The sequence below is a fragment of the Miniopterus schreibersii genome (assembly GCF_964146895.1).
Source record: "Miniopterus schreibersii genome assembly, chromosome: X".
Taxonomy (NCBI): domain Eukaryota; kingdom Metazoa; phylum Chordata; class Mammalia; order Chiroptera; family Miniopteridae; genus Miniopterus; species Miniopterus schreibersii.
In genome coordinates, this window is record NC_138104.1 from 43,059,911 (window position 1) to 43,078,688 (window position 18,778).

Here is an 18,778-nt window from a genome sequence, read left to right on the forward strand (position 1 = left end):
ATAGCTATTTTAAACATTCCCTGGACATTTCCCTGCAATTTTGACATTGATTTCCAATATATTCTTTGGGGGAAACACTAAAATATATTTCACATGTATATATTTGTCTTAGTAGCTTTTTCATATAATAGAGTTATAATTATATAACAGAATCACTAAAGAGGTCAAAGAACCTCCTTCATATTATTATTCAGAGTACAATGTTGTAAGGTAAAAAATAGTGCTAGAGCACCTCTGTACTTTCTAAATATAGGAAATCTCTACCTTTGGGTGAAATATATTTCTTGACAGATCTGTTAAAACAGTTTGTGATAAAGCAACCTTTTGTCTACTCACTCCTGCATTTCACCCAGGGACTGTCAGTCATCTGGGTAAGAGTAACCTAGAGTACTATATAGTCTTACTTAGGCCCTGTGTCCGGAAAAGCCAGATAGATGGCAAGATTATTTGTCCAAGGTCATATGGTGATATTTATATTTAAAATATAATAATGCTATTACTGTTGTTACTACTACTAATAATAATAGTTATCATTAAGGATTTGTTGAGAGCCAGTACAGGGCTAAGTACTTCCCCCCACTATTTCATACAGTTCTTAAAATATTCCTATGAAGTAGGTACTATTAAGCTTTATTTTATACATTAGAACATAAGGCTTAGGGAGTTTAATTACATTGTTTAAGATCACACACTTCAGTAATTGGCAGAGCAATGATTCAGACATACTTTTTTCTTATTCAGGGTCCATAAAGCTGCCTGCTACTATGCTAATGCTGAAAATTAAAAAATAAAACTAGCCCTAGCTGGTTTTGCTCAGTGGTTAGAGTTTCGGCAGTGGACTGAAGGGTCTTGGGTTCAATTCCAGTCAAGGGCATGTATCTCAGTTGCAGACTTGATCCTGGCCCCGGTTGGGGTGTGTGTGGGAGGCAACCAATTGATGTGTCTCTCTCATGTCAATGTTTCTCTCTCTCTCTCTCTCTCTCTCTCTCTCTCTCTCTCTCTCTCCTCCCTCCTCACCCCCTTCTACTCTCTCTGAAAAGCAATGGTAAACATATCCTCAGGTGAGGATTAAAAAGTAATAATAATAAAAATAAAACAATGCTTTCATATACTTTTCTTTCTCTGTGCATAAAAAACACTTTTCCAACACTAAAACAATGGACTTTTTATAATACAATATAGAAAACAATTTTCTTACATTCTGTGATGATAGTCATTCAACAAGTATTTCCTGAGCTTGTACTAAAGGTTGTGTGTCAATGGATATTAATGAATTAGGGCTGTTTTTAAGATTCAGTGTTTATAAAGCATTTAACACAGAGCCTGGCAAAGAGTAAGCATATAATAAATGGCAGCTACTATTAATAATAAGAATACCATTGCTAATATACTTGTTATTAATATTACATATAGCAAAATATTCTTTTTAATATTACCGTGGTTTCTCTCACCTTCTGGCCCTTGCAGATACTGTTTCTTTGACCTAAAGTTGTGTTGCTAACCAGTTAAATGCCTTATCATCCTTTGACTCCTGGCTCAAATGTTACCACTTTTCCCAAGCCTTTCCAGACTTTTGCTCCTCTATTTAGATAGAGTCTTGAAATTCCCTCTAGGTTAGCATTTACACCATTTTAATAATAATGATTACTAACATATATTAAACACTATATGCAGGCACTGTTTTAAGTACTTTACATAGGTTGACTTAATCCCTCACAATAATTCTATGTAGAGTGTACTCTTTAACCAACATGCTATACTGCTATCAGAGTAATTGTAGCATAATTAGCTTTACATTTCTTGTCCAATACGAGGAACAGAACCATGGCTTAACCATATATATCCCTAGAACTTAAATATGTACATTATGCTTAGCTCTGTAGAGTAAATGGGGAAAAAACTACGTACCAAGCTTTGTTTTTAAAGTGATGTTTTCTAACTTTAAAGTAAAAAAACTAAAGTTTATTGGAAAATTTTTACCCGCTAGCAAATGAAAAACGAAGGATTTTGAAACATTCTATCTTAATATGTCATGAAATTGAAAAAAAACACATTATTTTAACAAGTCATTTATTTTTTAATTCATATACCTATTGTAGGAATCAATTTCCAGCTTGACTTTATAGGAAATTTTAGGAAATACTGGTAGTGTGCAGAGAGTATTTGCCAAAGAGTCTACAGAATTACTTCCAATTTGTTCTTTGACTTTGTTAATTTCTTGCATCTTGTTTCCTTTATTAGAAATTGTGGGGTTTGTACCACCACCACATCCCCAGCAGAGCTGGCCAGGTGAGCACCCTGCCCCTCCCCATGCTGCTGCTGTGTTCCCAACACAGCTGGCTGGGTGAGCACACTCCCTTCCCCACATGCTTCCCACACAGGGATTGCCTCTAGCACCTGGCTCTGGGGCTAGGGGAAATTGCACTTCTGAGTCCCATGGTTCTGAAACAATTGAAGAGAAATATATAAAACAAACACAGGTCACACTTATATGTGGAATCTAAACAACTTAATAAACTGATGAACAGAATAGATTCAATGACATGGAAGCATGGATGAGACTGACGAATTTCAGAGGGATGGAGGGCAGGCGAGTGGAGGAGGAGAGATTAACCAAAGAATTTATACGCATATATGCACAACCCAAGGACATGGACAATGGTGTGGAGAGGGACCGGGGAGGAGGGTGGAATGGGGTGGAACAGGAAATTGGGGAGAAAAAGGGACATTTGTAATATTTTAAACAAAAATAAAAAAATAAATAAGTAAAAAAATAAAAACACAGAGATTCAAGCAAACTGAAGACATGGAAAATATGTTCCAAAATGAAGGAACAAGATGAAACTCCATAAAAAAAGCCTTAATCAGAAATAAATAATGTATCTGATAGAGTTCACAGTAGTGGTCATAAAGATGTTTACCAAACTCCAGAGAAGAATAGATGACCACAGCCAGAACTTCAACAGAGATAATATAAGAAAGTACCAAACAGAAGTAACAGAGCTGAAGAATACAATAACAGAATTAAAAATACACTGCAGAGGGTTTCAATGGTAGACTAGAAGCAGAGGAAAGAATCAGTGATCTGGAAGACGAGGCAGTTCAACTCACCCATGCAGAACAGCAAAAAGAAAAAAAATAATAATTCAAAAATTTAAGATAGCTTAAGGGACCTATGGGATAATATCAAGCAGAATAAAATTTGCATTATAGGGGTCCCAGAGGTTGGAGAGAAAGGGGCAGAAAATTTACTTGAAAAAATAATGGCCAAAAACTTATCTAGGAAGCCTAGATAGTTTCAAACAAAATAAGCCAGAGACTCATGCCAAGATACATTATAATTTAAAATGTCATAATTTAAAGATAAGGAGAGAATTTTAGAAGCAGCAGTGGAAAAACAACTTATTACATAAAAGGGAACCCCCCCCCCCCCCATAAGACTATGAGCAGATTTCTCAACAGAAGCTCTGCAGGTCAGACGGGATTCATATGATATATTTATAGTGCTAAAAGGGGGGGAAACTTCCAACCAATAATACTCTACCTGGCAAGGTTATTATTCAACAATGGAGCGCTTTCCAGAGAAAAGCTAAAGGAGTTCATCGCCACTAAACTGGCCTTACGAGAAATGTTAAAGGGACTTCTTTAAGCTGGAAACAAAGGGCATTCATTAGTAAGAAAAAACACCTGAAAGTAAAAATCTGACTGGTAAATAGATAGTAAAGGTAATGAATTAATCGCATATAAAGCTAGACAAAAGTAATAAAAACAACTATAACTATAATAACTAGTTAAGGGATACACAAAATAAAAAAGATGTAAAATGTGACATCAAAAACATACCATGTTGTGGGGGGAGGGAATATGCAGTTATAGAATGCAATCAATCATGTTAATTTAAAATAAACTGTTATATATATATATGTATGTATGTATGTATGTATGTATGTGTATATATTATGTGTGTGTGTATGTGTGAGCCTCATGGTAACCACAAAACAATCTATGGTGGATACACAAAAGACAATAAGAAAGGAACCTAAGCATACCACTATAGAAAGTTGGTAAACCAAAACGGAAGAAAGCAAGAGAAAAAGGAACAAAAATGCCTAGAAAACAGTGAACAAAATGGCAATAAGTGCATACCTATTAATAATTAAAATATAAATGGACTGACTCACCTGTCAGAAGCCATAGAATGGCTGAATTAATAAAAAATTGACTCATCTATATGCTTACAAGAGACTCACTTTAGATGTAAGGAATAAACTCATGCATATATAGTCAATTTATGACATAGTAGGCAAGAATATACAATGGGGAAAGGACATTCTTTTCAATAAATGGTGTTGGAAAACTGGACCAACTATCTTATACCAGACAAAAAAATTAACTCAAAATGGATAAAAGATTTGAATGGCTACATGAAAACGTAGGCAGTAAGCTCCTTGAGACAGGTCTTACAAATGTGGTGGGTTTTTTTGTATGTGACCCCAAAGGTAAGGGCAACAAAAGTAAAAATAAAAAAGTTGGACTACATTAAATTACAATGAAAGAAAACATCATCAAAATGAAAACTTATTGAATGGGAGCAGAAGGAAAATACAGTATTAAATACTTTTAATGCATAAATTACACCTAAAAGTCTTTGAACAGGCACAAAGCATAACCCCTGATAAGAGGTTAATAGCCAAAATATATAAAGAACTCAAGCAGCTCAAAAGCACAAAGATAATCAGTCTGATTAAAAAATGGGCAGAGTGTCTGAATAGACATTTCTCTAAAGAAGACGTACAGATAACCAGCAGGTCCATAAAAATGTGTTTAATATCATTAAACATCAGGGAAACGCAAATTAAAACAATGATATATCACCTTACACTTGTTAGAATGGCTATCATCAAGTCAATAAACAAGTATTGGTAAGGATGTGGAAAAAAGGGAACCCTCGTACACTTTTGGTGGAAATGCAGATTGGCGTAACCACTATGGAAAACAGTATGGAGGTTACTCAAAAATTAAAAATAGAACAACCATATAATCCAGCAATTTCACTTCTGAGTATTTATCTGAAGAAAACAAAAACACCAGTTCAAAAGATATGTGCACCCTTATGTTCATTGCAGCATTATTTGTAATACTTAAATATGGTAATAAGCTAAGTGTCCACCCATGGGTGAATGGATAAAGAAAATGTGTGTACCTACATACATACAATGGAATATCACTCAGCCATAAAAAAATAAAGTCTCATCATTTGTAACAACATGGATGGACCTGAGGGTGTTATGCTAAGTGAAATTAGCCAACAGAGAAAGACAATACCATCTGATTGCACTTATATGTGGAATCTAAAAAAACAAAACTAGGGAACAAACAAAACTAGACTCATAGATACAAGAATAGATCGGTGGTTGCCAGAGGGGAGGGTGGCTAGGGGATGGGTGAAACAGGTGAATGAATGGGATCAAGAGGCAGTAGCTTCCAGATTTAAATAAGTCATGGGGATATAACTTACAGTATGGTCACTATAGTCAGTAATACTATATTACCTTTCTATGGTGATGGGATAACTGGATTGACTTATTGTGGTGATTATACCATTGTGGTTACACAATGTATACAAATATCAAATCATGATGTATACCTGAAACTAATGCAATATTGTATGCCAGTTACACTTCAGTTAAAAAATTGGGGAGTTAGTCTAAAGGATTTGTAAAGAAATCGAAAACTCTCAATGATCCTGATTTTGCATCGTGTGAAAAAAAAGCCACATGTCCTGTATACATGTTTGATAATGTATGTGACATTATTTTAAGCAAAATGGCTAAGATTTTTTTTCTTCTAAAAACCTCTCCAGCTCCAGCTTTCTCACTTTTTTTCCCCTTAAAATTATCTCACTGATCTTTACTATAGCTCAATCAATTTATATATACAAAACCAGCAGTATATACAAATTAACTGGCTTTGGTTTTTTAGTCTCAATCATATGGCTTACACCCAGAAAGTTGACTGAAGGAGACAAGTTTGAATTTATTATTTATATTTTTGCCTTGTTCTAGATCAGGGATGGGGAACATCCAGCCCACAGGCCATATATCATTTGGTCTGGCCCTGCCAAGGCAACTGCTGGTGGGACTCGAAATTTAATAAATCTAGGAGCTTTTTTCATAGCTAATTATTAAGTTGATATTTTGTGTGGCCTGCAAATGATGTTATAAATATCCAAATGGCCCTTGGCAGAAAAGAGGTTTCTCACCCCTATTCTAGATAAAAAGAGAAGTTCATGTTTATTTCTAGATCTTGTATACTTTCTTCCTATGATAACATGCATTATTTTAGAAGCCCTACATAATAGTTAATAATAGAGCTAATTTTTGATATATAACAATATTTAAGAAATACATTGAGATAAAAACTGACATTTTTTCATTCACTTGCTTTTATTAATTGAAGTTTGGCTTCTTTTTTCCCTTCTCCTTTTCTTATGCTCTGTGCCTCTTCATAGACTTTAAGGAGTAATTTGTAATTCGGACATTAAAAGTCCTTAATGATGTATTTTCCTGATGCTGCCCTAATTGAGTCATTGATGTCACAACTAGTCCTGTTTATTCTACTCTTGGTGATTTGCATGCCTGTCTTCTGAAACAGAACTAGCCTGATAATATCACAGAAGGCTTTAAACAACCCTTCCTGTTCTCTTGATTTTTTTTCTGTTTCAAGTCAGAAAAAAATTTAAAAATATGTCAAGTGTTTATTTTATGTATCCCCACCTGTTCTCTACTAATTTATTTCCTTCTTTTGAAACTCCCTGGTTATAGGCAGATTTCTTAGCTTATAATGTTACAAAATCATTCTCTTCCCTAACTACTTTTATTTCTAAATCTCTTTTAAGAGTTTTGTGTTTTTTCCTTAACCTTTTGAATAAAGAATATCCTTAGCATGGTAGAACAGGTTTTTAAAATTTACATAATTATTTCTTCACAGAAAAATTTCATTGTTTCTTAGATCAAGCACCAGAAACTGAAAATGCTGAAGATTCATGGTATAAAAACCCACCTTGAGGGAGGAGTATGTAGAATTTGACATTACTCATATTTGAAAAAAAAATTCTTCAGCAGAAGAATTTGTCTCTATTAGGGTTCTTGAGAGAAGATTTTTTACTATTCTGTCTGAATGATCTTATTTTTCTATATCTCTGTGTCAACATAAGAAACAATAAAAAATGTGAAGAATTTTTGTGAGTTTATTTGAGCAAAACTGTCAACAATTGCCAGGAAGCAAAAATCTCAACAGATTCAGATAATGCTCCAGAGAATGGCAGTTTTGCACCTTATTTTATACCTTACAATAAAAAGAAGATACTTATGTGGGTTACATGAAATCCATTGGTGATAGATTAGGGAAGCAGGAGAAAACAAAGCACTGTGGCTGGGGGGCAGGGACAGGTACCTCTGGGATTAGATGAAAAATAAATTGATAGACACATATACATCTTTTACCCAGGTGGGTACAGGATAGTTAATAGTCAACAATTAACTCAATAACAATGAGGGGATTTGTGGTCTCCACAGAGTGAGTGGTGCCTGTGCTTTGAGGGGTCTGGAAAAAGGAGAATTACTTTGACATTCCAATGATTTATTGTAGATGCAAAAAGACAATAGATAGGCTCAGTTAAGGTAAAGATTGACCTTTGTTGGGGAAGATGCTGGCCCAGGACATGACTGCCCACCATAAACTGCTTTTAATTAAAAAGTTTTAATTTCAGACCATCCTTTGTGGTTACTTTAGCAAGGCCACCGTGCGACCTGCCCTGAGCTAGTCAGGTTAGCATGTCACCCCTTTTCATCCACATATGAGATTAGCTATGTTGTAGATTTCCCATATTTATACTCTCATATTTATACTTATTACAGTGTTGAGCTGTTAATAATCCTCCATGTGGTCATTGTTTTATAGAAATGAAAAAATAAAAATTTATAGTATTTAGGAAGAATAAAGTCTAAATATTGTTTAAATTTGACATTTTTTTAATCATTAAATAGTTTTTATTGAGACTTATTTTCCCTTAAAACAATTACTTAAGTAGACAAATACATCTAGACTTCAGTCCATTGTATAAATGACAGGCATATAATCAGTATTGCCAGCTGAGTGGAACCAAATTCCTTCACTTGCCTCAATTCAGATTGAGGTTGTAATGATGAAATCATGGACTCATTGTCTTCCTGTTGCAAAAATCACTTGAAGATAAATGTTGGCAACCACTGTAACTAATGCAGTTATACCTGAATAAATCAAGCACTCAAAATATATACCAGTGAGACTTTGTGACTTGTACCCATTCCTCACAGGTAATAAAATGAAATTTATAGAGAGTAAATGATGTGAGATTTGGTGATTTATAGTTCAGTTGTTTAACAATGAAATGCATTTTAAAGATATATCATTCATGAACAAATTAGCTTGTTTGCTAGACATTCTTATTACAAAATTATGGCTTTTAGAGAAAAAAATGGCAATTCTTTAGTAAAAATTGAAGTCTTTTTATTTTTAAATACTGGGTTTTGTTAATGTCTGAATCTAGTAAAGTCTATTCTTCATTAGCCATAGCAATCTATATGTAAAAAATAATATTTTCCTTTTAAAAATGTTTCTGATTTCAAAAGCATTTTACACCACTTAAATATGAGATGAGGAATTTAAATTTTCATAAGTATTTTGTTAAAATTTATCTTTGTTGTTGAAAGTATTACAGGTATCCCCTTTTTCCCCCACTGACTCCCCTCCACCCTCCCCCCCCCCCAGGCCTTCACCTCACTATTGTCTGTATCCATAAGTTATGCATGTATGCATATAAGTTCTTTGGTTAATCTCTTCCCTCTCCTGCCCTCTGAGATTTGTCAGTCTGTTGCATGCTTCAAAGTCTCTGGATCTATTTTGTCCATCAGTTTATTTTGTTCATTAGATTCCACATATAATGAAGATTATGTTGTACTTTTCAAGCACACACTGAGTACTCACTTGTGGACTAATTCTGATACTCAGTTTATCTTTATCTCTGTTTCATCCATTCTTGAATCAGCACCAGCTTTTACTTTCTTCCCATTGAGAATGGGATAGAAATTTGTGACCTTTTACAGTGTAATTCAGGGTTGACCGGTATTAACTGTATATTAAAATTTATTCAGTTAATGTGTTGCATTCAGTGAAGTATAATGCATAAAATTCATTTTGTAGTTTTTGTTAAAGAAAACCTTATGTTAATATTTTAGGCATTGTGTAATAAGATAGAATATATAATTCGGTATTTTCAGTTTTTCAACAATTTTAATTTTTCATTTTACAAATCACGCATTTTAGATGTTTTATTTTTTATCTTATGCTACGCAAATGCTGCAAAGTATGTAAATGTCCTTAAGATACTAAAATACTTTAAGTTCACTTTCACTTTTTAGTCTCTTTAATGACTTTTCACGGGTGTCACATTTATTTCAGAATAATTTCCTCCTCCAGAAACAGACTTCTGATCTGCATACAGACCAGCAATGCCTAACAGAAATGCTTTCTAAGAAAACCAGAAATACCATTTGTTCAAAATAAAAATATTTTAGGTGATTTGTTAAATGAGTTCTTATTACAGCGGAATTGAGGTTGAATAGGAAAGGTTTGAAAGCCAGTTAGAAATACCCATTAGCATATAAACACTGGTCAATGCTATATCATTTATTTAGCACCCCACAGTGTACTGTAGTCTCTCCAAATATATTCTTTAGATAGCTGAAATGTATTCTTTTAGGGTTGAAATTTTTATTTTTTAAATAATTATCTTTCTAGCATGTCTCACACATTTCCTTGACATTCTATACTAAATATATGAAACATTTTTTAACCTTTTTCTTATAACTTAGGAATATTATGAACATTATTTTTATATACCATTGCAACCCAGTGATGCCCTTGAGGCCTATTGAGGTGTTTAGGCCTATTTGTTCTTATGCTAAATGACCCTATACTGTCATGCTTTTATCATTTCTTGCATCTACATTTTATATGTCTTCCTCCAGCTGTTTTCATGCAGCTGTCAGGTTGTTTCTCCTGGCAGCACTTTTCACTGAACTCTTTTCCCCCCTTGTTTGCTGTTTATTATCTGTACAGAGCCAGAAAACAAGATAGCCAAAATTGTTGAAATTGCATATGGTGTAATCAAGTTCTGAGCTTGTGGTTGTTAGTCTGTGGGACATTATAACATCTTTAAGTACTGAAGAGCCTTTTTTAGGAGTAGGGATAGGTGTTATACTTCCTGGTTCTTAGTTGTATGTAAAAGACCTCTGAATAAGTAAGATGTCAGTTACTGTAATTGCAATATAAACAAAGGTCAATATTGGTTAAGTTGGTATTTTGATATAATGATAGCAAGTCGTTGTTATCCATTACTGTAAGGCTTTTCTAAGCAACCCTAAGTTAGCCTAGTTATTTTTCTTTTTAAAAATAGTAATGTTATATATATTTTTTAAATCTATAAATCAATTTAAGTTTCCCTCCCCTCAGCTTATGTGATTCAAGTTATTGAGATTTTTAAATATTTGAAATTTATTTTTTGTGTTTTCCAAAGCTGAACAAGTCATATTTTTCACACACATAGTTCATCTTTCAGAAGATACCTGACATCTGTATTTTCTACTTATCTTTTCTTAATCCTAAATGAATCTAATATGGGATTTATTTACTTTTAAATTTGTTTGTAAATGAGTAAAACATTATCTCTGCAACCCTTCTATTTCACATTTAGGTTCACACGCTTGACAGTACTTAATTCATATTCTAGGCCGTTTTAAGTCTCCTTTTTTTGTAAATAATAATCCATCAGTAACAGCAGTTTTATTCTGGGATTTGATGTTACAGGATGTTATTTGTGATATGATTATATATTTGTGAATATATAATGTGAACATATATAAAATAATGAATAATCAAGAATATATGTAGCCCGACCACACGTGGCTCAGCAGTTGAGCATCGACCTAGGATCCAGGCGATCGGGATTGGATTAGATTCCCGGTCAGGGCACATGCCCGGGTTGCAGGCTCGATCCCCAGTCCGGGGCGTGCAGGAGGTAGCCGATCAATGACTCTCTCATCATTGATGTTTCTCTCTCTCTCTCTCTCTCTCTCTCTCTCCTTTCCTCTCTCTGAAATCAATAAAGATATATTTTTTAAAAAAAGATTAAATATATATATATATATATGCTAGTTTATATAATCCTTTCTGCTTTTATGACCCTATAAAGAAAATGTTATATGCCTTTCATAAAAATGAGTTTAGATAATGATTTGGAACAATCATTGGTGCCTGTTTTATTTGTTTTTGAAAATGTGACTATATAAATTCTTTTTATTAGTAGTGTCACAACCTGCGGATTTGATTTTACAAGTAACGTTATATTTTTCCTCACGATCTCAAGTTGATATTCAAAGGTGTTTTCCGTTAAATTCTATTGAGAAAGTACAAGCTGACTCTAGAGTTACTTTGGAATTTTTCACGGGTGTATTCAAAAACCAAATTGTGTGCCCATATGTCATCAAATTCAGTTCCTCATTTGGTACCATAAAGAAAATGTGTTTCTGAACTTTTCTATCTCATTGACACAGTCATATATTCTTACTGGGACTATATTACATAAGTTATATTTGGCCTTTATACCTATATGAAAGAAGTTATGAGCCACATTGATCCCTATACAGTGGTACCTCGGTTTTCGAATATCTCTGTTGACGAACATTTCAGTTTACGAATGCTGTAAACCCAGAAGTCAATGCTTTGGTTTTCGAACTGGCCTGGGAAGTCCAACATGCCACACGGCTTCCGCTGAGGGCAAGATCCTGAGGCCTAGCTGTCGGCTGTTGATCCCTTGGTTTTTTCCAACATTTCAGAACTTGAACGGTCTTCTGGAATGGATTACATTAAAAAACTAAGGTACCACTGAATATAAATTATGTATTCCTAGTTAGGTTGCACTACCAAATGCATTTGCTTACTAGCCCATACATAAAGTTTCTATAAATGTATTTGGAACAATTTATGCCTACTTGTATAGAGTGAATGACTTCTGTGTGTGATAATCTCAGAAGCTTGAGGAATAGATTTCCTAGTTTTTTCAGCAAGCATTTACTTAGATTTTACACTCATATTTGTAATGCCGTCAGCTTTTGGTTTAAAGTCTGTCATCATCAAAAGCAGCATGGCCAATGAGAAAGGCGTTAGATTCATAAAACTTTAGAACTAGAAAGAGGTCTTGTGGTAGATAAACTAATTCCATCTCTTTCATTTAATAATGAGGATGCTGAGGCCAGAGAGAGAAACTGATTTGGCCAAGTCTATACAGAGAGGAAAAGTCATACCAGATCTGTATAACCATCCTTTAGAATATCACCCTGCTGCTGAACATTAGACTTTTCACTTTTGTCACTTTCAAATGTGCTCATTGTTGTACAAATTCTGAGTAGAAATCCTACTTCTCATATGTTGAATAAAAAAACAAAAACAAAAACAAAAAACAACTTGTAAGAGAACAGTAGCTTATGACAGATCAGTGTTCCAAACCCAGTTTTAGAGAACTGAAAGTATATTCTTATTTCTAGTTTGATGATGATGTCTACTTCTGAATGTCAGAAGCTCTTTGTTTCAGTGGTGCTGTTTGTGACTGGCACTCCATCCAAGTTTTTTCAAGCATTACCCTTACATTCTATGAATTAAAGCTTATTTTGCACCAAGGTTTCTTTAATGCCAACACAAATCTAAGTATATTGCAGACAGAGGAATTGTGACAGAGAACACATTTTGTTGTCTTTTATCCCATTAAGCCTTTAAGCAGTTGCTAAATGAGTTAAAAGGACCATAGTTTATAAAAGGTAGAGTCAGGGTTTAAAATATTTTCTTGGAGCCAATTATAATTTCACTTATTGATGCCAGTGGGTAGCATTTCCACTTCTATTACGTCTTCAAAATCTTAATAGGTGTTAATTGGTACTAATGAATGTAATACTTTTAGGAAAGTGCTTCCCCATCTGATCTAATTTGTGGTTATTTTTAGCATTTATTGAGCAAATTAATGCTGTGGAGAAGAATTAAAGTTACAGGATGCAAAGAAGCATTTTTATACAGAGATAAATTTTAGTAGAAATGTGACATTCTGTAAGTTTGGTTTTGTGATTACCTTAATGCTTAGGCCTTTAAACTTTTTCTCATGTACCCCTTGAACACTAACAAGTTGAAATATACAAATTTTTGTTATATTCAAATAATTGCCAAGAATGTAGTTTCTAACTTTATAAATATTGATAAATAATAGTAAAACTATAATATCACTTTTTAAAATGTATTCAGTTGAATTAAGTACCAGAGATATTTGATGCCCATTATCACTCATTTAAAAAAAATACATGGAAATAGAATTAGTTTTTAAATCTTCTTGGGCAATAAGCTTCTGGATTAAACAATACAATTATTATTTGGATAAAATTAATCAAACTATAATATATTATAATTTCAATAAAGCATTATTAAACAAATAAATTTATTAAAATGCATTGCTGAATAAAGTGGAAGGAGGCTGGGCTGAGCATCTGGACAGTAACTTTCTTACAGTTATTGTACCTAGTGAAAAGTCCTCTTGTATCTTTGTACACATCCTAGTTTTATGACCGCTGCCTGATGTGACAGGCTGCACCTTGGACAGGAGATTATTAAATTACCCAACATTATTTTGTGACTAACAGCAGACACTCTAGAGGCAGCCCAGGTGGACTTGAATTCCAGCTCTTCCTTTTGCTAATTGCATAGCTTTGGGAAATCTGCTTAAGTCCACTGTTCCTGTTTTCTCCCCCATAAAATGAGGATAACAGTTGGCTTTTGCATAGGTGAAGTGAAATGATACTTCTAACATGCTTAGAATAGTGTCTGACAAATACAGGTTAGCTGTACAGTCAATTCTGCATAATCTTTTAAATTCTTTTGAGAATTTTATAGGTAAATCTTAAAATGTCTGTGAACATTTCTCAGGCAGATTTAAATAATTTAAGGATTATCCATTGATACTTTTCTTACCTCTATCCTGGTCGATTAGATAATTTCCTACATTTCATATAAAAGTAGGACAATTTTCCCCACGCATGTGTATGCATACATAGATTCGTGGGCATGCATATGTCTGTTTAAGCCTATGAGTACTTAATGTCTGCCTATGACAGGGAAGCAAATTATATTTAGCCACAAATATTTATTGAACACACTATGACAATTATATCTTTACAAGAAAAAAATCAACTCTAAAACTTGCCCTGACGAAGGGCTTACAAGAAGTATGAATGTTAATAAGCCAATTTTAAAAATAATCTGAGTTTTTAAAAAAAATAACATCAGTAATCTTTCTGATATGAAGAGAAGTAGTGAATTCAGAGTAACGGATACAAGGAAGTGACATAGGCAACAGGAAAAGTAGGATGGGTAGGGAGAAAAAATAGCTATTTATATCTTAAATTTGTAGATAATAATGTAGCATCGATGTGACATCAAGGTATAGATATTAGAATTCGGGTTATGAATTTCTTTAATTTTTCTTTCTAAGGATTGCTATAAAAATTATTAAGTACAAGATGGTTATCTGACTTCACTACTAGAAATTTCTGCTAGCACTCCCTGAACTGAACTCTGTTATATTGTTAGGAAACATAAAGGATATAATTGCTCCAGTGTATTTCTTTTATATATCCTGTTTTATAGAACCAATAGTTTACCATTAAGATATTTTTCAAAATATACTTTTTATATTTATGTTTATCTCCTTTTTCCCCTAGTACACATTAATTGAATAGGAAAGAACTGGAAAACTGAGAACTTTGACATGAACATTGGTATTTTATAAGACTGTGAGATGAGGAGTCAGGACAGTTTCTCTTGAGTGTTATATCAGGTATTTTTGCCTTTGTAGTTCTCTGCTCTGTTTAATTCAGCAATTTTCTGAAGAGTTTAAACTCCCTCCCACCAAAGTTATATAGCATTTGAAAAATTTAAGTTAATTGGGAATAATTTTGCTGTGAAAGTTATACCTTTTGAAATAATTAGTATCATACATCCTACAATGTCGCAGAACCAATGGGAACCTTTGTTAAATTCATGTAAAAACATTGCTTAATTAAGGTAGATCTTTTATTAGGTCATAAGTAAAGCAGGAACCCTCTTAAAATATCACTTACTTTGGTGGACCTGGAAAAATAAATACTACAAAATGTGATTTTTAGCACACATGGTTATTAAGAGTCCTTGATTTATGCTTAGATATATATATAGAGAGAATAGTTGACTATGGAGTGAATTTTAATAACAAGATTCCTATTTGATTTTGGTGCTCATGATAAACTTTGAACTATCTTCCTGGATTAAAAAAAAAAGTCTAGCAGTCTGAAATAAACTTTTAGAAAAGAAGTGGGTGTATTTTTCTACTGGTGTTTTGGGAGATGGAATTTCTCAGTATATACTGTTCTCAAATACATTCTTTCTGCCATTAACCTATCCCTCCAAGCCCTTTCCAGGACCATAAGAATTTTTCCCATTTAAGGATCCCTTTAGCCCTTTCTTTCAGTACATAGAATTTTTCGTCCTTCCTTTACCTCTGTGTGTAGGCCTTTAGGAATTTTAAATGAATTAGGCTACAGCATTTCACTTCTATGAAGGGCTATTTTTAGTACATGATATTCTCTAACCCAAACATTCTCTGACGTCTGAGCCCTATGATTTTATAAATGCAAAAGGAAGTGATTTGGAATTTCAGAAAATAGTATAGACTCTTTTAACTTATGCTATTTTATGAACTTTCAAGTAGATGTATGATTCAAACTAAGCCAACAGTATCCCCCCAAAAAGTTTCTTAGAGAATCCCATAATGAATAGATGATTAGTTGTTAACTTATCAGTAAAGTTTGTATAAATGGGTTCTTCTGTCTGACAAATATGAATTGTTCTCTAGGTAAATAAATACTTCACTTTCAGTCTTTTTTACACAATTATTTTGCTCAGCAGTCCTTTATCAACCCTCTTTGGGAGTGTTATGAAGATAGCTTAAGCTCTTTCTATGAATAAATGCTTTCCTATGCTTTTCTACTCTGCTGGTTTTACAAAATGAACCAGCAACTGCTGCTGCTTCTTAGGCCTTAGTGTGCTCTATCATAGTTGTTAGTTAACACATATTTAGCTATTTAGTTAACAAACACAGCATATTGGTATGGTTTTTACATGTCCCCCTGTCACTAGATTATAAATTTCTTGAAGTCAGAAGCCATGGCTTGCTCAGCTCTTTATTTCCTATGGAACCAGCTTAGTGCCTTGAATGTGAATACCCCGTAAAATTCGTGGTAAGCAGGAACTCAAAAAAAATTTTTTTTTTAAACAGATTTGGTTCATTTGACTTGTACATCTTCTAAAACAGCAAGAGAAGATTTAGAACCAGTTGTGCAGAAATTGTTTACTCCATATACTGAAACGGAGATAGGTAAGAAAATAATCATAAACAATATTCATGATGGAAAGGTAACGTAACCACTTCACTCCTCTTAAATTTCTCATGAAGGTTTCTGCAATCTGAACTGAAATGTGAAGTATTCAGTAACAATGCTTACATGTTTTATTAGGATGATTGAGCACATTCTTATCCTAAAAATGGGAAAATATTCACTCTAATGGTAAAGGAAGAATACACATTACACACATAACATATGTAATTAAGTGCAAAAAATGTACATTTATATGTGTACATACACCTGTGCATAGAAAAAAGACTGCCAGGAAATCTCAATTTTGGCAAGTTTGGAAACAATTTTTTTCTTTTTAAATTTTCTTTATTTTACAGGTGTTACACAGAGCATAAATTCCTTTATCAGAAAAAGTGATCTTCATTTATGAAAAAAACACATTGGTTCAACTGAGAGAAGATTAAAATATTAATTGAACAATGTAGTAATACTTCCTAACTAATGTTTTTTAAATGCATAGTTTGTTAGTGATCTGATAAATATTTAGTTCTTAAAATAGATATGCCACCATGCTCCTTATTCATGGTGGAAAAATGCTTTTCAACCACAGACTTTTAATTTTATCTCCCTACATCATAGGATAGCTCTTGTAGTTCTGAATGGAGCAAATTGTAGTGTATTTTGTATGTAAGTGATCAAAAAACAGCCTAGTGGATCTTAATTTATATGAAGTGAGGGTGATTTTCATTTTAAGATTTGCATGTCCACTTGAATCATGGCCAGTTTCCTCATTGATTCATATATCTTCATTTCCTTTGGAGGTTACAGTTGTTCAGAAAATCATTTATTTACTCCTACATATTATTTCCTTTTAGTTCATCTCCTATGTGTCTTGTTTTCTTAATATAGAGATAGTATGTAGATGGTCATTTATATTTACATAAGAGCAAAAACTGGTTTGTTCTCTGGAGCTAATAGCAATATAAATTAATTAACTTCTCTTTTAGCTTACTGAATAAAATCCTACAATCTAAAAATTTACTTCACTTTAGTTTGGAATTTAATTTGTTTCATATTTGTATTTTCTTCATTGGAAAGTCTCATGTAAATGTTTACATTATTGTTAAACATTTGCCTGCAAAGTTATGGTACATGATAATATTTCTAAACCTAATTTGGAATCATAGTTTTATCCTTGGCTTTAATTACTTTCTTTATAAAAGCTCTGAACTCCTTTATTTCTGAAATTTTAGATATTTTTTATTTTTATTGTGTGGTAGTCTCAAATAATACACTAAATTTGAATCTTGTATCATTGTTCTTCACTTTTTAAATGCATTTAATTTCCCTTTTTTTAAAAATCAAGTGAGGGAAATTACATGTTCATTACTTAGCATCCTCTAGCCATTTTAGATTTTTAAACATTAATCTTAATGTTGAAAGTGATCCCATTTTGAAATGATGTATTGTTTAGGACCTGAGTGAAATTCTTTAGTAAGAACTATGTGCTCAGAGGGGTCCTCAGGTGCACCGAGGCACTGAAAAGCTAGTTTTCACTGACATATAGGCCTTTTTATCATCAGGATGAGGTAGTGGTCATATTTTAATTAAAATGTCAGAACAAATACTGTTGGAGTTATTGAAAATGAATCACCAGATAAAGCGAGCACTGGGCCATGGCAGGTCAAAGAGGCAAAGTCACCTGGAAAAGAGAACTCAATTCATTTTCCTGCCTAAATGAGGAAGCAGGAACTTTATGAGCAATATGAACTTTTAATACATTAAAGCACATTCCTCTCTGTAGCAAAAGCACCTATTTTTACAGATTGATGGCTTTTATTATTATGTTTTGATTGACAATGATATGAAACCTTATGCTTTAGAGCATTGTAAATATTTTGTTTTAAAGTGTGTGCCAAAGAAATAACTTCATTTGAGCTTATTTTTTTCTTTTTATTTGAATTCTATGTTCTGTGTAGTGCTATGCTTCATAAACCTTTGTGTAAGTCAGCCTATTTACTGGACAAGGAAGTTTATTTATTGTGAAAGATAATGTTCTCTTCTCAAATATAGTACTTCTTTGCCATTGTATCTGAGAAATTCAGTTGGGTTGTGAAGATTTTCGCCTATTCCCTCTCTCTTTTTCGCATTTGAGGTGTCAGCCAGAGCTCTTGACATATGCTCTGTCTGAAGAAGCAGTTATACTAATACTTCCAAGAGCCCTACCTCCCAGGCCTCTTTAAGAACAT

The 18,778-nt window shown here is 33.2% G+C and overlaps 1 protein-coding gene across 2 annotated transcripts in view; it reads left to right on the forward strand.

Annotated features, from left to right (window-relative positions):
• The window catches only part of CHM (CHM Rab escort protein), a 214,379-nt gene that overhangs the window by 177,573 nt on the left and 18,028 nt on the right, over window positions 1-18,778 (forward strand). For both annotated transcript variants that reach the window (XM_081126003.1, XM_081126004.1), the window contains one exon: window positions 16,451-16,549. In XM_081126003.1, coding sequence (XP_080982129.1) covers window positions 16,451-16,549 — 99 coding nt within the window. The remainder of the gene's footprint in view (window positions 1-16,450; window positions 16,550-18,778) is intronic.